The following is a 21247-nucleotide window of genomic DNA, read 5'->3' on the forward strand; positions in this document are numbered from 1 at the left end:
TATCAAAAAATCCATCGAAATAACTTTAAAGAAAGGTTATACATTAAATACATAATATCAATTTGTATATATTAATATAATTTGAATATTCATTTGCATTTGATTGAGTGAAATAAGTATTTGATCCCGTAGCAAATTAGCAAGAATTCTGACTCCCAAAAACCCAAATTAGTCCTGTCCCTTTAGGAAAGAACTCCTAATATCAACTCATTATATTTATAAAAAACGATCATCACAGACTCGAAGTCTTCCATTTCAACCTCTCCACCACCATGGGCGAGACCAAAGAGCTGTCAAAGGACGACAGGGACGAGATTGTAGACCTGCACAAGGCTGAAATCGAATTAAATCGGCAAGGGATCAAATATCAAACAGAAGAGGATGTAAAAATCCTGATATCAGTACTGAGATTAACCATGATGACTCACAAGCAGAAGCCTACCTACAGTAAGAGGCGCGGCTGCCATACAATATCCAAGATCTGATTACGTACTGAATATTATACATTTAATGTGAACCTTTAACCTGCCATCTTGCAGGCCTTCTGTTCAATCCCCTTCCATCCTCGACACACACCCACATGTGGCCTCTTCCCACTCGGCCATCCGAAATTTCATTTCACAGATGACGGGCTTCGGCCTCTAATCCGGCAGCTGTGAAGGAGGGGACGACCGGCCAACTGTTTCAACTCTAATCAGCTTTTATTGCACGCTGAAGGAGGAGAAAAGGCCCCCCCTGCTACTCTAAACACGACTCAGCTTGGGCTTGAAGAAGCTGCTGACTTTAATTCGGTGGACAGGCCAGTGTCAGCAGAGCCACGACTGTTAGTTGGGTTGCCATTGCTCATGATTTCACCTCTTAACCTTCTAACACTGTCGCTTATGTGCCGTTTGGTCGGTCACGAAAATGCAACCGGTTGTAGGGCGGAATGTTGTTTAATCCTGATATTGGATTGAATCTTTTTCTGGATGTATGATTTGCTAACAAGATCCACCACCAGACAAAAACCACCAAGATTCTCTCCTGGAGAGAAAAGGTATACCGAGAGTAAAGTCAGGTCTCTACTCTTCTGCTACTGACTGGCAATTCGAGGTGGATCTTGAGAAATGGCTAAAGATCCCAACCAGACATGATCATTGTCTCAGATTCCACCAAGCAATTGATCTTACTGGAGCTCACTGTACCTTGGGAAGAGCACATGAACGAGGCCAATGAGAGTTTTAAGTACCAAGAGCTAGTTGAAGAGTGCATGATGCAGGACTTGGAAACTCTTTGTGCGCCTCTGGAGGTGAGCTACAGAGGATTTGCAGGGCGTTCGCTCTGCAAAACATTTACCCTACTAGGTATAATTAGGGAGGCAAAGAGAAAGAGGATTAGAACCGTAACCAAAGCTGCAGAGAACGCCACTAGGTGATGTGTCCCAGAGCATCTGCATGATGTGCCTTTCGCCTATACTGTGTATTTGCATTCACATACAGCTATAATTACATAATTTTGTGTATGATTAAAATTATAAGGATTATTTAATCTTATTAAATAATTATGGACCATGGTTTCAGTGGTTCTGGTTCTGGGAAAACTGCAAGACTGGGAATATATGTATATATTATAAGAACAATATAGCATTGCTGAGATGTTTATTTGTTTGTTTTCATGGAGGGAGGAGGCCTGGTGGAAGTTTGTGTGAACTCATGGAGAACATGTGAAACCTCACATAGACTGTAATGCAAGCTCAGGATTGAAAAGGAGTTGTGAAGCAAAAATATTAGGACACCTGACCTTTCAGGTGTCCTAATATTGGACAGCTCCATGAATGAATGCTTTACATGGGTTGGAGTGGAAGATCTCCTGCTATAGAGCTCTGAGCTCAATCCTATTGTACACCATTGGGATGATTTGGAAAGGTGACTGCACCCCAGGCTTCTCAACTCACCTACATCAGTCACTGAGTTCACCAACAACCTTGTGGTTGGACGAGCACAAATCTCCCTGAGCACCCTCCAAGATCTAGTGGAACATCTTCCCAGATGAGTGGAGGTTCTTCTAACAGAAAATTTGGCCTACATGTGCAATGGGATGTCCAGAAAGCACATTTATTATATTTAGGTGTCCACAAACTTTTGTCTGTATTGCGCATGTACAAAATTGAAGTCGAATTAACATTTAATGAAATGTCATGTTATTGTAGACCACACAGTTTGCCTGCCCTTTCTTTCCTTTAAAAAAAAAGAAGAAAAAAAAGTAGATTACTACCCTCCTGGGCATGCACACGACATTGCTGTTTGACTGGGACTGCTGTGTGTTTGATATATTGTGGCACACAGTAGCACATCAGGCTTGTAAACGCTTCGACAGAAAGCTCATAAATGTTACACAAAAGGTCATAAAGGCATTTATGGGGCTTAATGTTCGGCCGTGGCCTTGTCGATTTTTACTGGCCTCTGGGTGTGAAGCTGAGACGCCCGCTCAACGGCTTTTTCAGACGTCAGGCGATTGGCTCTCAGAAACCAAAGACTTGGTGGCCAGACGGCTGCACGGCTGCCTGCGTCTCCGTCCATCCCCGAAACCCCCGTAAGCGACATTTTACTGACCTCAATCGAAAAAAGGCTTTCCAAACAAACGCTCAGGTCACTCAGATTTGACCGCAGCGTCCAATTTGTATCCCTGGCGAATCCAAGTGTCTGCTCAGTGCCGTTAGGATCGTCGTGTCGGAGGATCCGGGCTTAACCGACACCATTTATCATTTACAGCCAAAGCCTTAGGAGCTGAAGTCACTTCTAGGAAGCGGAGAACAAGTGCACTGATGACAGGTTCCATTATAGCGGCAGGACGAGGGAATGCTGTTTGTTTAGTATATCCCAGGAAACCTTCCTGCTGAAAACCATTGGAAATGTTTCTACTGAAATGGTCTGATGTGCTTGGTGACCCTGGGCATCTACAGAGTCTGTCAAAAGTTTCGAAACACGTGCATGCTCCGTTTCTTAATATGCAATATAGATAAATGGGCAACACCACACAAAAATCTAAATCAGAAAGAGATTTATTGCTAAGTATGTTTGCATTAAAAAGGGATTTGTTCCAGAATTAAATCAAATCAAATGAAAAAAATGGTATTGCACATTTTTTTTTATAAAAATTTTTATAAAATATTAAAAGCTGTTATTGCGCAGAGAAATAAATAATACAAACTTTGATCCACCATGTGAAATTGTGCCACTGCCATCTTTAAAAAATCTGCACACTGATCGCTGAAAGGACCGGACTTGAGAACTGAGGCGCCCTCTACAGGCGTCTCTTCGTTACTGTACTCAAGTAATTTTTTGGCTACTTTTGACTTTCTTTTTGGCTATTTCTAGAACAAAAGGTGTAACTTTTACTTTCTACTCAACTACATTTAGGATTTAATAGAATTTATGATTCAATATATTTTATATGATATTCAATATATATTCAATAATATTTCTTCTTCTTCTTTTTCTTTCGGCTCCTCCCATTAGGGGGCGCCACAGCGGATCATCCGTCTCCATACCACTCTGTCCTCAAAATCTGCCTCTTTCACACCAACTACCTGCATGTCTTCCCTCACCACAACCATAAACCTCCTCCTTGGCCTTCCTCTTTGCCTCCTTCCTGGTGTCTCCATCCTCAGCATTCTCCTACTGATACCCCATGTCCCTCCTCTGCACATGTCCAAACCATCTCAATCTCTCCTCCCTCACCTTGTCTCCAAAACATCCTACATGTGCTGTCCCTCTAATAAACTCATTTCTAATCCTGTCCATCATACTATTTACTTCATTATATTGTAATGGACAATGAGGGTTACCAGTTACATTTTGCACCTCTGTTGAAGACGTCATTAGCCTTAACACTCCTCTACCCACATCTGGTGCCTACTTTTTAGCACATCTGGCCTCATTTTTAGTTGAAAAAAAAGAGCTTAAATAAATTCTAATACAAATATTGACTATTGAATAATAACGGCTCTTTTTCTCTGAGACATTATATTGTCATTTTATTTGTTAATTGAAGATCCCATTATGAACGATTTGTTCTTCTTTTTTCGACCTGAATTGATCTTTGTTGCATTCTGGCGTATTAAAGAGGTTGTTGTGTTGATGGTTAATGCAGTGTTGAGGTGAATAATTTGATTTGTATTTTAGGAAATAAAACCTTAAAAATCAACTGTTTTGAGCTTTTCACTAACATGTGTCTTGGTGTTGAGGACTTGTGCATCTAATATGAGTCAAACACTAAAGTACTGTTCAAATCAAATACTCAAATACCAAAATAATGGTGACTTTGAACTTGTAATGGAGTAAATTTGTATCTATACTTTTACTTAATAATGATTTCCGGGTGCTCGTTACACCTCTGTTATGAAGGGTCCAGCAGTGGCAGCTTGGTGGTGCTGGGATTTAAACCCATGACTTTCCAATCAGAAGTCCAACATCTAATCAAACTAAGCTGCCACTTCCCTCTGCAGATGAAACACGGCTCTCAACAAGTAGCCCAATTTACACAATTAAAGCTTGTGTCTTAACCCGAAACATTGCTCTGTAAGTCATTTTGTGAAAATGCATTTCTTCTGAGCAGCTGCATTTTCGAGAACGACTAATCAAAGATAACAATAACAAACACAGGACGTGAAGACAGTCATGAACAGCATCCTAAAATCAAGATGGAATGAGCGCCGAGTGGGAGGTGTGTACCAGAGGCCTGGAGGAAATCTCAGTGTACCGGTGGATTGGGGGGTAATTACGAGAGCCTGGTTAATGTAATTGCACTGAGTTGCAGGGACGAGATTTGCAACCCAGCATTCTGTATTAGCCACTGTGCAATTATTCAGTCAGCACACACCTAATTATCCCTGCCAGCATTCAAATCTTCTCTTGATTGCCAACAACTTGCGCCTTAAATGCTAATTGTTTGCCCCAAAATCATGCATATTTAATAAGAATTAAAAACAGGGGCATGTACTTCTTTTCTGACCGACCACTTTGCATGAAGGCATTTTATTGAAGAACTGACAAAGAGATGGATTTTGCGGCTACGGATCAGAAAACCGGTCGAGAAAGATTAGCATTCGGGAATTGATTACAGGATCTCGAGGTTCTCCTTGTCTACTGCGTTCGGCTTTCAAATGCTTCATTCATGTACGAAGTCTTGTGATTACTCTGAGATGGCATGCTGAAGAGACGCGGCTGCTCACCTTCAAAAAGCTGTGGGTACAGATTCAGTCGTTATTCAAAGGCAATGTCTACTCAGATTAATGGATGCACAGACAAAACACACACACACACACACACACACACACACACACACACACACTGTTTTGTTCAGCAGGCATAAACTTCACAAATCCAATCTGCTTTATCTCTTGGTCATTTGAAGAAAATCCTAAATGGTGATGAGAGTCTGGTAGATCTTTATGATGGGTTAGTGACTAACCCTGTTTTAGTCAAATCAAGTCAAGAGGCTTTAATTGTCATTTCAATCATATACAATTTGTACGCTACGCTGTGCAACAACACAACGCTAATCCAAGAACAAGGTGCTATATAAGACTGCATAGAGTTACACATGCCATCACAGAGCCAACTGGGACATCAGCAGACCTACACTGAGGACTGCAAAGTAGTAAAACCTATGAGAGTATTTCCCAAACTACATATTCTTTCTGTATATCATTTTACACATACACACTTCAGTAAAATATCAGCTAGATAGAGGAATATATAATGGTGCAAATAGTAGCACTGTGCAAATTAAATGTGGTTAAATATGAAAAAATATGTCCTTCATCCTGACTGATGTGACAGAAAAAAAAAAGAGAATTTAACTGACGATGTAAAACTCCTCCGAAGTTACACACAAACATGAAGCCCCTTCTGGGATATCCCACTTTTTTTTCAACAGGATAAAAATGTGCACTGAATTTCTACGGCTACTTCATTCCAATATTTATACTGACCTTTTTTTGTAATCAAATTTCTATCCACTGCTGTAAAATCGTAGGTCCAATTAGCGAGGATACAACATTTGATGCAATGAGCAGTGGATGTTTCTGTTGGACGCACAGGTTTCCTCAGGGATCGGCTCATTATATTGCCTCTAGGTGTGTGTGATGTTTTTCCCAGATTATTGACTTGCACCCAGTGTTTCCAAAATCTACTGCAAACCTGACCAGAATAGCTTCACCAAATAGAAGCGAATCAATAAACTATATGATACAAACTGAAACCTAGAGCGAGCGATACGGATCTCAGGATAAAACATGCATTATTAGATGTTTTTGGACACAACATAGCAGTCACTATACTACAGCACATCAACATATTGAATTGTGATCAATATGCCAGAAGGCTTTGACTAGGTCCAGTTTATGTATATATATATATATATATATATATATATATATATATATATATATATATATATATATATATATATATATATATACAGTACAGACCAAAAGTTTGGACACACCTTCTCATTCAAAGAGTTTTCTTTATTTTCATGACTATGAAAATTGTAGATTCACACTGAAGGCATCAAAACTATGAATTAACACATGTGGAATTATATATGGAATTATATACATAACAAAAAAGTAAACTGAAAATATGTCATATTGTAGGTTCTTTAAAGTAGGCATCAAGAGAATGCCAAGAGTGTGCAAAGCAGTAATCTAAGCAAAAGGTGGCTACTTTAAAAGCAAAGACTACCAATATATGGGAAACAAAAAAGGTCATTATTTAACAAAGATAAATGTGTACATGTTGATATAGTGACGCTTCAGTTAGTCGCTCTGTCATGTAAAGTGCTACGCCAGACAGCTGATAACTCAGTGTTTAGGACATGAAACTTCTGTTTGTAAGGTTGTAAGTTCAAACCCCAGCACTACCAAGACCCGTAACCCTCAACTAGAGCTTTAATACACAGTGATGCACAGGCAGGTGAACAGAAATCAGTTCTGACTTGCATTATACCAGACTAGAATCAGATCAAGATTCCAAGTCCAGTTTATTTCTTTTGCGCTTTTCACAATAGACATTGTCTCAAAGCGGCTTTACAGAATTGAACAGTAAAGGTGAGCGATGTGTATTTATCCCTGATTAGCAGCCATGGAGACTGAGGCAAGAAAAAACTCCCTTAGATGTTATGAGGAAGAAACCTTGAGAGGAACCAGACTCAAAAGTGGAAGCCATCCTCATTTGGGTGACTTCAAGAGTGTGATTATAGTCTTTAAAACAATACAGAACACTGGAGAGTGAGAACTAACATGAGCACTGGGGTGTGTGATTATGAGTAATGTTCTTTTTACAGTATTTTACAGTCGAACACTATAGGGTTAGCAACTACAGAAACAAAACTCCGATAGAGCAAAGAGTTCGAAATAACAGCAAAATCCTTCTATAGATGAGCTCTGAGTGAGCGTGAGAGTGTGTAATCGAGAGCAGGTGCGTCTAATCAATATGACTGTGAACGTTGTAAAGGGTGGGAAATAGAGAGTCTGTGGCCATGTACACACTAATAGGTTTCAGTTAAAAAACGCATTTTGTTCTCTCTGTTTTTTTTTTTGCTTGTAGGCTGTGAAAACGGAGGCTTTCGAAAACGATGACACGTTTCTGAGCTGGAAAGTAAATAAACAGCGTTTTCAGGCGTTTCGTCGGTGTGGATCAACAACTTTTTGGGAAAGGATTGAAAAAGAAAGTGTGGAAGCGATGCGTTTTTAGACGAAAACTTTTTCTTTTATCCGTAATTGTCTAGACCTAGCCTATGTCTAGCCTGTGTCTAGCCTGTGTCTGGACTGTGTCTAGCCTGTGTCTAGCCTGTGTTTGAAAGCTGTGAGTTTGAAATAAGCAGTGACCTGACACAGCTTAAACACTGCATTATAAACACTGTTTTAATATATAATGCAAGAATATAATACACTCTGCTACATCTTACAGTTTGCTGTAATTTAGTTCAGCATAAGCGTTTAGCTGATTCAGCTGTAAATGGGAACAAGCTGTAATTTTATGTCAACTCCTGAATTTAATATTATTCAATATATTAATAAAATAAATTAGCTTTTTTTTGTAGCTTGTGCCCCTTTGCTGTTATAATAACGTTCACTCTTCTGGAGGGTAAGTTGGATGGACACAATTGTATAGGGTGTCTTTAGATGTGGTAGCGTGAATATTGGCCCTTCACTCAGACTTGGAGAACCAAACATGTTCCTGCAAGATAATGCCTCGTCGAAAAAAACAGCTCCATGAAGATATACTTTGGATCTGAAGAAATCCTAGTACCACCAAGCTGCCACTGATGGGCCCTTGAGCAAGGCCCTTAACCCTCACCTGCTCAGTTGTTCGTTGCTCTGGATAAAGGCGTCTTCCAAATGTTGTAAATAAGAGGCCTGTAATAGAGCTCTGACCTCAACCCTACTGAACAACTTTAGAATGAATTGGAATGCTGGCTTCACATTCGTTTGAATTTGGAAACCCAAACCTGCTCCAGCATGGCAATGCCCCTGTGCACAAAGTGAACTCCTTGAAGATCTAGTTTACATGCTTCGGAGAAGAAGATCTTCAGTGGCCTGCTATAGATCTCTGATAGATCATTCCTACTGAACACCTTTGGGATGAATTGGAACGCTGACTGCACCCAAGGTCTCCTCACCTACATTACCTGAAATTTTGAGCACGAATATTTACAAACACATCTATTGGAACATCTTTCCAGAAGACTGGAGGCTATTAAAAGAGCAAATTGGGACTAAATGTGGAATGGGATGTTCACAATACACACACATTTTCTATGAATATTAGATGTTTACAATCATGTCCATATAGTGTATAATCCTTCAAGAACAAAAAGCAGAAAGTTATTCCACAGTCTTCAGTTTGGTTAATTTGACACTGGAAGATTTCAAATAATGATCTATGAAGTTACTGAGGAAAAACACGTGTGTATCTGGACTGTAATTAATATCAACAATCTGTTTCATAATAATGATGTAATCTTATTAATGATGGAACTGTAATGAATGGACATTGGGTGTTGAGGATGAAGGCGGGTTGCCTTTTGAGTCTGGTTCCTTTCCAGGTTCTTCCTCTTGCTATCTCAGGGACTTTTTTTTTCATCACTGTTGCCAATGGCTCACTCATTAGGGACAAACTTACAATTATTAGCAACATATTTTCTTCTCTTATTGTATCTATACATTGTACTGTGTATGTACTGTATATTATAGTATGTGTATATTCTTTTTATATATTTGCATTTATCTTTATTTCTTTCCTTTGCTGCTGTAACAAAGAAATTTCCCCACTGTGGGACGAATTAAGGTTCATCTTATCTTATCTTATCTTATCTTATCTTATCTTATCTTATCTTATCTTATCTCTTATCTTATCTTATCTTAACAAACATATACATTCTTTTAGAACTGCTTTATATCTGTGAAGTTGCATTGAGAAAATGTACATTGGTAAAAATGCTCTACAAATAAAAATGAATTAAATTGAATTGAAGATGTGTTTTTGAGCGCTTGCCTAGAAGCCGGCTCAAGAGTGACACATTTCACAGAAAAAGAAATCAGGATTGATTGATGGCGCTGAAGTTGTGTATTTCAGAGCTAAAACAATGCATGAAATGTCACAAATAATGGAGATGCAAATAATCAAGAACTGACTTGTAACTAAAAGGTCAACTTACAAACACTGACACACACACACACACACACACACACACACACACACACACTGAAGTCTTTTTCGAGATTTGCCTTCTCAGGGTGATAAACACTATTGGATTCACTGATTGGAGAACCTTTTTCCACTTCGGTTTGGATTCCATTTGCCATGAATTTATCTGGACACTCTTTCATACAGCTGAAACTATAATTCTTTAGTGCACGACTTCTATGTCAGATTAGTCTTCTTCTTCTTCTTCTTCTTCTTCTATTTCCCGTTTTCGGCTTCTCCCATTATGGGTCGCCACAGCGGATCATCCGTCTCCACACACCCCTGTCCCCTACATCTGTTTCTTTCACACCAACTACCTTCATGTCTTCTCTCACCACATCTATAAACCTAACATCCACCCTAACCCCCACTCTGCTTTCCCTGCCGTCTCTGTAGACGTCTTCCTCCTCTCCTTCTCCTCCTTCGGCCAACAGTAGCCCAATTTCCACCGGTACCCTGTTGGCTAACGATCCCTGTGGCGGTCGTTGTTAACCCGGGCCTCGACCGATCCGGTATGAATTTCTCTTTCGTGTTCCGCATATTTGATTTGGCACATGTTTTACGCTGGATGCCCTTCCTAACGCAACCCTCCCCCATTTACCCGGGCTTGGGACCGGCACTAAGAGTGCACTGGCTTGTGCAACCATAATGGCTGGGTTCTATGTCAGATTGGTATTTTCCCATTATCTCCAGAATTGCAGTCATTTTCTTAGACTACAGCTTTCACCTAGTCACTTGATGTTTGGGAAACATTTCAAGAAGATCTTGAATTTTCTTTTGATAGTTCACAATGTTCTATGTTGAGGTGTTAGAAATCTATCAAATAGGAATTTTTAATAATCATTTGAAATGTTGTGTAGGTTGTTTTTTTATTACCCTTTTATCACCCCAGTCTTGTCCTACTAAAGCCTTCCTGAAGGTTTGCCTTCAAAATCAGAAAATGACGACTCCCTTTTAAACCCTAACGTAGTGTCCTCCCATATGGACACCTTGGAACGCTGCACTGGTAGCAATGTGCCAAGCCAGTAATATCCCTTTACTAATGGACTCATCTGTTGAGTGGACAGTTTCCAGGCCACGCTCAAAGTTCTTTTATAGCACTGCAGCGACCCACACAGGGCCTGGCTTACCTCTTTAAATAAAACAGACTTACAGTACGCTCGTCTCGATCAAAGCTTTTCGTAGACAAGTTGAAAGGGACAGTGTGGCTCCACAAGCTTCTACCCAGCCAGATGTTCATGACTTTAAAAGAGCACAGTAGCTCGGAAGTGAAATTTGGAAGCTGGTTTTGAAAAAAGTTCAATGTTGCTCTCGGTAGCAACTGACCATCCGTGTGCCAGATTATAAAGCCAAGAACCACCATGCAGATGCATTTTATTCTGACGGAAGCCACTTAGGAACATCTTTCAAAAGTATCCGTCTCATTGGGCAGAGTTTGAACCGTAAGGATGCAATTTAAGAATTGGCACCATATGACTTCATTTTAATAAAAAAAAAATACAATTAAGCTAATTAATCATTTGGAAAGTTTGAGTATATTAAAAGAGTTCAGGTATAATAATCTCGCTTTAACTACGCTTTAGAGATATACAGCAGTTTATCGAATATAAGACAGTGTAGGTTTAAGGTGAGCTACAAAACCATTCTAAAAATTAATTATGTACTACATAGGAAACATATATACACCAATCACATTCACACAGGACTTTACTTCTTAGTTGGAGTTTGGTAGAACCTCAGAAGGAAGCTACAGAACGATTGTTCAGTCTTTATCCTAGAACCAGTTGATGGAGATACTTTCATCAGATGGAAAACCAACCATGACCCCCATCACCACCACCACCAAGCTTCACTGTTGGAATAGTGTTTTCAGAGTGATGAACACTGTTAGATTCACTGAACCTTTTTCCTCTTTACCTGGGAGTAGGGTTTAAAAATTATTTTAGTTTTTGAAACTTTCCATGGGAATTAATGGGAATAAATGGGAAAAATTGGGGTCTAGTGGTTAGGATTCGGCGTTCTAACCGCCTCGGCCTGGGTTCAATTCCCGTTATATTAACACCAAACCCAGCCATTAGGGTTGCACAAGCCAGTGCACTCTTAGTGCCGGTCCCAAGCCCGGATAAATGGGGAGGGTTGCTTTAGGAAGGGCATCCAGCGTAAAAACATGTGCCAAATCAAACATGCGGATCACGAATACGGATGATCTGCTGTGGCGACCCCTAATGGGAGAAGCCGAAAGAAAGAATTTGGAATTTACAAAATTGCATGTTAGACTTTAAGAGGAAACTTAAATGTAGTTAAGGATAATCTTAGTTACAACAACCAGAATTATTCACTAAAATTTCTACTTTCATCAATCACATGCACACAGCACACTTACTGCAGTGCTACTGAGGCCACGCCCCCTACATGCTACACTGTGTATTCCATAACATTACACACATTTCTTGAATCCTGCATGCAAAATAATAATGTAATAATAATTATAATAATGTCCATCTTAGCAATTATTCACGTAAACTACATAAATATTACATACATTTATGTTTAAAACTTGCATAAGATTATTACATTTAAGTAACAAATTTTATTTATTTTTTAATTTTTTATTTGTATTAGTTTTTATGCAGGCCAGCTCATGACAAAAGAAATTGTTTATAAGTATGTTTGTATATGATACAGTTATTTATTTATATATATATATATATATATATATATATATATATATATATATATATATATAAAAACTACATTTCTTTAAAAAATCCCAAAATTTCTAACAAATTCCCATAAATTCCTGGTAGGTTTCCAACTTGGAATATTTCCAAAATTCCACAGATGAAGTTCCCAAAGAAATTCTATCTTTTTTTTTTTTTTTACTCTTTCTGGTCTCTTGGTTGCTTCTTAGACTAAAGCCTTCAGCACTGATGTTTGCAGAACTTTTAAAAAGCCCTTCAATTTCTGATAGCTTTTGATGTTCATTGTTGAGGTGTGAGGAACGTTTGGGGAAGAAAATCCCCAAATACTCAATAATCATTGGAAATATTCTATATGTTTCTTTTATCATTGTATGTTTTTTTTTTTTTTTTTTGGCCTTCAATTTTATTTTTATTTCTTTCTTCTCCTGGTCCACACTAAAGCCTTTCAAACCTGGTCAACTGTTTTTGGGATTTTTTTTAAACCCTGTTACACGTTTCAAGAATTTTTACCAGATTATTGTTATAGCTCACCATGCTGTTTGTTGAGGTGTAGCAAACTTTGGGGTCCACACTGGAGAACTTCCTCCAGCTGATTATGCTTCTGTAGAGCACATGTTAGGAATTGCAGAGGTTTCAGAAGTATTTGCAAACCATTTACAGGAACACTGCAGGACACAGAGATTTCTTCTGCCCCAGTAATTAAATCAATTTTCCAGATATAATGCTTACATCTGCAGTAATATATGAAATCAGGGCGAAATGTCAATCTGTGACTGCAGAGATTTATTTCTGATATAGATCTGAATTCCAGGAATGTGATTAGAAGCAGGCACTTTTTGAGGCAGCATGAATTACAATGTGCTTGCATGGGTTGCCAGATTGATCTGTTCAATACATGTGTATGTTTTTATTATTATTATTATTATTATTATTATTATTATTATTATTATTATTATTATTATTATTATTATTATGATTATTATTATTAATTTAATTCTATGGTCTTTATGACGTCAATTATATAGATCATGTAGACATTCCAATGAAAATCTAAATGATCTCAAATTAATGATCTAATAATGATGTTAAAATGAGCTTCTGCAAAGTCTTTACCACCAAACATTAGGGGTGTGGTTGTGTGGATTTGCACACATTCATCTACAAGAACATTAATCAGACCAGACACTGATGTCTGGTGAGGTGGTGAGCACTTGACTACAGGACTCTTGAAGTCTATCATTCCAACCTTCAAATAGCATGTCTTGCAGGAGCTCCATTTTTTGCACAGGTTGGACATGGAGCTCATTCATTTCTATTTCAGTTTGATCTCTAATGATTGATCCACAGCTAATGGTGGAGATGAAACCTTCCATGAGAAGATGTGAGGAAGAAACCTAACAAGGAACCAGAGACAAAAAAGTGTGCACATATGTGATGGTGTGATGTCCAGGTGTGGACACAATATTTCACAGGTAGCTATAAATGGAAAACTATTAGGTATGCAATCTAATAACTCATTTGGCATCTCATAAGTGTGAGCTGGAGCGTGCTGTCTTACGCCATCTGTAGGAGAAGAGAGAAAGACAGTCCATGAGAGAGAGAGAGAGAGAGAGAGAGAGAGAGAGAGAGAGAGAGAGAGAGAGAGAGAAGAGAGAGAGAGAGAGCTGGGCGGGGAAGGAGTTGCTCTAGCTCCTACTGGCCTTGAGAAAGCCCCACATAGCGGACTCGCAGCTGATCGCTTGAGCATCGCTCCTTTCTTCACTCCAAAGCTAAAATGTCCTCTTTACCGGGGAAGGAGAGCAGCGCTCAGCACGCCACCTACGTGGGACCGTACCGGCTGGAGAAGACGCTGGGCAAAGGACAGACAGGTCCGTGCGCTTTTGTGCATTTCTCTCTTTCTTATTCTCTTTCTTTCATTCCCTCTCTCCCTTTCTCTATCTGTATGCATGTATCTATTAGGCATCACTGATGCTTTCGGCACGCGCTCTGAACTGGCGGTGATGCTGCGCGCATCACGCACCTGCAGGGTTGTGTCTCATTCCACATAGTGACAGCAGCACAGTTGGACACTTTGGACACACCTGGGGTCTCCTGGATACTTTTTGTGCCCAGTTGCATGGTGCTGACATTCGTTTGTCTACTAGACATGTATTGAAGTTGCTGCTTTGTCACTTCTGATCTTCAGAAATCAGGTATGATCTTCTCAGGTCTGATCTCCCAAGGTTTGTTCATCTTAGGTCTGATCTCCCCAGGTTAGTTCTGATGAGGTCTGATTTGCTCAGGGGTTTTTTTTAAAGGTCTGATCTTCCAGGGTCTCATCTGCTCAAGTCTGCTTTGCAGCTTATTTCGTCTGGTTAGAGCGTTAAATCCGGATTTTGCGCCGTCCTACGACTTTAGCTGGCATTAAATGTGATTTGAGATAAAATGCTGCTGGTGTTGGGCTTGGACCGATCTGGTATCCTGAAGCAGCGTTTCTTCATCATGCTATGCGTAACTATGCACATGCGCCCCCTGCTGGTCACAAGCACCATCAAGAACAAGAATTTTAATCTGGGGGAAAAAAAGGATATTTGAGTGTGTGTGCTGTGGATTGAATTCATATTTCAGCTTCACTAAGGTGCTCAAGATGTGTTTTTTTAATCAAAGCAAAGTGGAGGTGTAATGGGAAGCATGGTCACCTTCAGACCTCTGCGGTTCGCTCTTGAGCTTGGGGTATTGTGTTTGTTGGATTTCACATTCTCCCAGTGTGTGTGTGTGTGTGTGTGTGTGTGCACATCATACACTGTGATATACTGCTGTCAAATCCAGAGTGTATTCCTGCCACATCTGAATAAGCTGTGTATCCACCATGTCCCTGAACCGTGATGCATTTCAAAGTCTTATCTGCTAAATACTGGGATTCAGAAAACGATTTCTAGAATGTTGTCAAAATGTGCTGATTCACTTTCTTCAGTATCATCTCTGAGAGTAGTTTTAGCTTTACTGTATATATTTATGAACACTATCGTACCCGTAGTACTCAGAGTCTTGTATGGCTTCATGCAAACAGAAATGCATGTAGTTGTGTGGTAAAGTTTTCTATGAGGCGATGGAAGGAGTCTCCAGTGTCGGCGCCATCGAGTTGTACAAGCAAAAAGTCTTCAGAAGACTCATGTTTACATTACAAATTGTATTTGTAACCTTTTTGAGAGGAAAAATGAGCCCCTGGAGGGTTGGAAATATTGTTTTAAGCTTCTATAACATAAGCGACGGGGACTAACGGTTTTCATGAACGTATCAAACATGGCTATAAAAAGGTGTTGTTTTTCACCACTCATTAAACTGTGACCAATTCCATGTTTATCAGTTTGCTTTACAGTAAAACCCCATAATTCGTTCTTAAAAATTGCCCGTGTGTCCATTTGCTCGTACGTTCGAACTGATTTTTCCCATAAGAATGACTGTAAAAGCGATTTAATCCGTTCCGAGATCTCATTCGATCGCTTATTTCTGCACTTAAAAAGTATTGGTAGCCTATTTTAACAAACAAATACACCGCAAATTATCGTAATGTAAACATAATTTAACACTGACCCATGTGGTAGTGGTTGATTGCGAGTGTGAGACGCGCACTACGCTCGTAAACTCCTCGGTTTCCATGTTAATTCTATTTACTTTCGTTTACACAGCACCATCACTGATTTTCTTGGGAGACATTTTTCAAGATTTCTAGTGAAATAAAAATATAAAACTAAAAAAAGTTAAGTTTTTGCTGCACTGAACAACGAGAGCGACCGAGTGATACGTCATCAACTAAGCGACTGATGCGACCCTCGGCCGAAAACGGGGAACCGGCAGCGTGGAGCTTGCTCGTGCCTTCAAAATTTGCTTGTAAAATAGGGTTAGGTCGAGTAAGGTCGCTCGTATCTCCGTTTGCTCTTACAACAGGGTTTTACTGCATTACATTTCAACCCAAATCACCCAAATCATTAATTATTCTGGGGTAACTGATCAGACTGTCAGGGGTTCAAACTCCTGTGATATCTCCAAGCTGCCACTCTTGGGGCTTTGAGCAAGGACCTTAACCCTCTGTGCTCTATTGTGTGTGTGTGTGTGTGTGTGTGTGTGTGTGTGTGTATTCCTGTGTATTCCTAACATCGCTGGAATATGCAAAGAAAGTATTTGTGTGCAGTCATGTACATGTGACAAGTAAAAAAGCCTCCCCCTTTAAACTTTTCTGGAAGGTTTTTCTAAAGAGATGCTACATTTAACCTTGTCCCATTTGAAAACACTGTGGTAGGATTCAGCATCCACGTCTTTGTCTAGTGAGGAACCCTAGAGGATTTAAGGCTTACGTTCCTTTGTAGGAGTATTTGCATGATTTGCTGATATGTGATTATACGAAAAAAAAAGCCATATACCTCTTTTGTATACTTTAATTTATATTGTAAATATATCGTATCGATACGTTTCTACAACACTTATTAACATATTATCCTCTTGATGGTCAGGAATTGGTGGCTGGTACACCAATCATAAAAGCCCAGATTATTATTTTTTAATCAGTGCTTATTTAAGTGTTTAATAAAGTCATTGTCCTGATCTAAAGCATGCCTGTAACTCCGCTGTTTCCGAAAGTTCACTCCACCACCTTGGAATCAGGACAGAGAAGTCCTGAAGCAAGTCTTCCCTGAAGACTCGTGGTTCAAATCAAGCTGTGCAAGATTCTCCAAGGGTGTGTATAGACCAGATAGGGGGTTGATCAGTATCTTCAGGTAGGTCAGGTTTTTCTTTGGCGGCCAGTGGAGGTGATACAGCAATGCTGTTGTGTGGAAGAGAACTTTAAGACTTGTAACGTTTTTCAAGAGGCAAAATATTTAGTTTGGTAAGATGCTCTAAATGGGACTGCAACCAAACAACCAACCGACCTCTGTTACAAGTGTATAGATATTTTTTCCTACAAGTATATTGTTATTGATCTTGCTACAACTCATTTGGTGCTCAGTGTGTTATGAAGCCTTGAATGACCGATGGCCTCGTCTTGCCTGGAGTTGATTGAGTGCAGTCAGGGTTGTGTGACTTGGCTTGTTCTCTGTGGTTGACCGTTGGAAAGTTAGAAAGGATTTAAGCTGCATACATCATACAAGTTTATACATAATCCTCAAATCAGTCAGTTTGCTCAGATTTTGATGGACTGCCGCAGAGACCCTGGTATTGCAGTGTGTTGATCGGAGTGTGGATTGGGTTAAATGCAACTTATGCATTAGTGTAATATTAATAGAGGTCGACCAATTAATCGGTTTTGCTGATTAATCAGCACCGAAAGTTACTGGGACTATCGGCTATCTGCAAAAATCCATCCCGATAGTTTTTCCTGCTTCCGTTCCGCTGTCATTACAAGAGCGGCCTCTAGAGATGAATCTCCAATGCCACGTGCTGTTTGTTTTTACATGAGACTGCGTGCTGAACGGAGAGCGCTAGTTTATATTAATTATTTATATCTTACATGGAGTGTGTTGTTTTTTATTCAGTATCCATTTTAAAAACTGTTGATCAATCAGTTATCGGCGATCCAACCTCGCTATCGGTAAAATCCATCGGTTGACCTCTACTAAAAATTGGAATGTAACTCTCCATCTTTACTGTACTTTGTGTCTAATTGGTGTCCTCAGAGAACCAGTTAAACAAAGATTTATACCACAACACTGTTGGATTCTTAGGACCAATCGAGGACTTACAAACATTCACATGTATGTTGGGTAGCAGACGCTAAATCTAAAGCTAGTAAATGTGCAAGTAAAATATTTATTTTATGTCTTACTGTGTGAGGAAACATAAAGGTGGAGTTGGTGAAGTAAGATGCTTATTTCGCATTTATGAAAAGTGTCTTTGGTGTAACTGCTGTCTAACAGACAATAGGTTTTCTGCCACTGGAGAGTCTTCAGGACAGAGCACTTTTCACCGACAGGTTCTCTCGGGAACATGAAAAGCTGTGTCTTATTAAGTTGAAGAAAGAGAATAACGCTGAGACTCTGGAGGGACGGACTGTTTATAGTAAGTGATAACAAGAACTAACATGCTTCTTGGTTATTCCCTGACATTAAATGTGACTTAATAGTCAGAAAACAAAAAACTTATTTACCGGTCTGGAACATGGTGTTCTGGGAAAAGACCAAATTCTGCCATTGTTTGCTGTTCAATAACAACATGCTACAAGGTTTGGTTGAACACTTTAATTTGGTGGTGAAAGCCGATAATGAAAGTCATCATCTCTGAACTAATCGGACTGTAGCTAGAGGCCTCTGACTGGTTAGCGGCAGGGATTTAAGTGTGTGTTGCAGCCGTTGGCATAGCTGCCGAGAGTAATGCTGCACAATAAATGGATCCGCCACCACAGAGGATCATCCATATGTCACGAAAAAGACTCTTACAGAGAAAGCAAGTGATTGGGGGAGGGGACGAGATGGATGAGGGCGAAGGAGTTGTGTTGTGTGTGTGTGGGGGGGGTGCAAGCGAGAGTTTTGCTACAGCAGGACCACTGTGGGAATAAAACCAACACTTCGGTTACCTTTCACTCCCTCCTGCACTTAATGAGCTATCTATACAACCTGAAGACACCTCGTCACGTTAAAGCAAGTTACTCGGTTTCTTTTTCGATTTCCCCTCGCCTTTTTACTCTGCTTTATTTCTTTTCTTTTCTACCCCGCTCGCTCCTTCAGCTAGACCTCCCATGGGTGGCTCTCTAATGAAGCAGGGAAGTAGCTGAGCCACGCAGCCTCTCAAGCCCACAGATGAGGTAGAGTGCCGGGTCAGGGCTTCAAGCGATGCCCCGTGAAAGCCGCAAAGCCTCATAACACTGGCAAGATAGGGACATCATCAAATTGTGTAGGTTCTACTCCTGAGTCTGCTGGAGCAGAGATGCTGATGTACAGCACCTGTAAAGAGCTACTGGCACACTTCCATTAATAGCCGCAGTGCGTGAAATAGAGTGATTGTGCAGGGCTTGGTGAGGTCCTCTAGCCTTTATAAATAAAGCTGTTTTTTTGTGGGAAAAGGGATGCTTTGGAGACATGTAAACATCTAGATGGAACTATGACCATTTCTTTTGTCTGTTGAGCTACATATGGAAGTAGAAACATGCATTACTGATTGCTAGCTGCTTGGTTTGTAATCAGGTGACTATTTCGCATTCCACTTTACGAAATCTGAATGCAAATTGTAGACAACCCTGTTAAAAGATATCATAAATTCTTTTGGCCAATGCTAAAATTTTTGTTAGTTAGCTAGCTAGTTCAGCAATTGCTCTGCAGCTAAACATTTCCAGACCATCCTTTAATATTTTCCTGATCAAGACATACAGTAGTGTTGCTGAAAGAAATCTCCATTTTCAGAGAGACTATTTCCCATGGGAAATATAGAAATATAGAAATTTGTGAGAAAAAATGGCTGGTGTACATTTTCTGATCAAACACACAGAACGCTTTGTCTTCCAGCTCGCGTGAAGTGTCAGCGGCCGACTGTCTTGCCGCGCTGACTTTCAGAACAATTTGTCTGTGTGTTTCTATCCGAGGGGGTTGAAGTCTTCTTTTTTTTTTTCCCAGCGTTCAATTGGCTCTCGTTTGTAGAGTGCTGGGTAACAGTGGCTGGTTGTCATGGTTGCATCCCCCCTTCCCACAAGGTTCTTCTCACAATGACCAGGCTTTCTGTCTTGGAGATCACAGGGAGACAGCAACAGCCTGGCTTTGAGACCCACTTTGCCTGCTATCATTCGGGGAAAATCCTCGATTCAGCACAAAATTCTGTTGATTTCGACCCGTGTTCTGAAAGCAATGTAGTTTTTAGATTGTTAGCATTGCTTGTAACATAAATTTGTCAAATTGTCACATCACCATGCAGCACGCCATGCAGTGTAATGCTTTTTATGAGCACTCTATAAAAAAAGGAATAAAAAAAAAATTGTATGAATAAAATCAAATGTTAAGTGTTATAAAATGTAATAAATTGGAACCTTGTTGCGATATATTGTGTGGAATCCGTAGATATTTGTTTTAACCAAGATTTTAATATATGAATCAGAGTTATTTCTATCAATTACAAGTTTTGTTTGTTGATTCCATCTGAGCTGAGACTTGCTTCCAACTAAATGTAAGCGATTGGTTGATTGAAATTCGTAATATTTTCCCGAACAGCTGTTCTTTGTTTCTCCTGTTGAGTGGCTGTTGCGTGCTCCTGATGGCTAGTCTCAATGGTATTGTCCCCGTCTTAGCCTCCTTTGGTCCTCCCTCCCCCAACTATCCGGGCTTTGTGGTGTTTCTTTATCACAGAAATGCAGCAAAGCCCAACAACTCATCATGCTACCCCTCCGCGGCGTTGTCCCGTCTATCTCCGACGCTCCTCCCCATCTTTTTGCATCGCCGCAGCTGCTTCATGGGGTATCCTCTCCATTAACTGCCCTCTTGGGATTACATCACCAAGGACGGGACTCAAAAAGCCCGTCAGGACGGCCGTATATTGATTTTTAACATGTCCTGTGCGGCCGCTTGTTTTTAAAAACTCATGACGAGCATTACCGCGTTCGGTACATCCTGGGCGAGCTTGTGTGAGATCTCGAAAGCGTATTAATCACAGAGCTTTTTATAGATCCGTGTGCATCCTCCTGTCACGAATGGCCTGGATGCGAAATATTACGTTCCTAATAAACCCAGAACACTGGCTGCGGTCAATAGCTCAACAGATGGGCTTTATTTGGGGTTTAATTAGGAAGAAGGACTCATCCTGGGGAAAGTGCTTTGCTTGATCTTTGAGCAAAAGGCCAGATGGGGTGAAAGTGTG

The 21247-nt window shown here is 40.0% G+C and overlaps 1 protein-coding gene across 4 annotated transcripts in view; it reads left to right on the forward strand.

The window, feature by feature from the left end:
• Nucleotides 1–14054: 14054 nt before the first annotated feature.
• Nucleotides 14055–21247, forward strand: part of brsk2b (BR serine/threonine kinase 2b) — a 195533-nt gene continuing 188340 nt past the window's right edge. For 2 of the 4 annotated variants that reach the window (XM_083549913.1, XM_083549914.1), the window contains exon 1: nt 14055–14304. In XM_083549913.1, the coding sequence (XP_083406039.1) occupies nt 14211–14304 (94 nt within the window). In that variant the 5' untranslated portion in view covers nt 14055–14210. The remainder of the gene's footprint in view (nt 14305–21247) is intronic. The other 2 variants (XM_083549912.1, XM_083549911.1) reach the window with 1 other exon arrangement.

Source organism: Silurus aristotelis, assembly GCF_946808225.1.
Source record: "Silurus aristotelis genome assembly, chromosome: 9".
NCBI lineage: Eukaryota > Metazoa > Chordata > Actinopteri > Siluriformes > Siluridae > Silurus > Silurus aristotelis.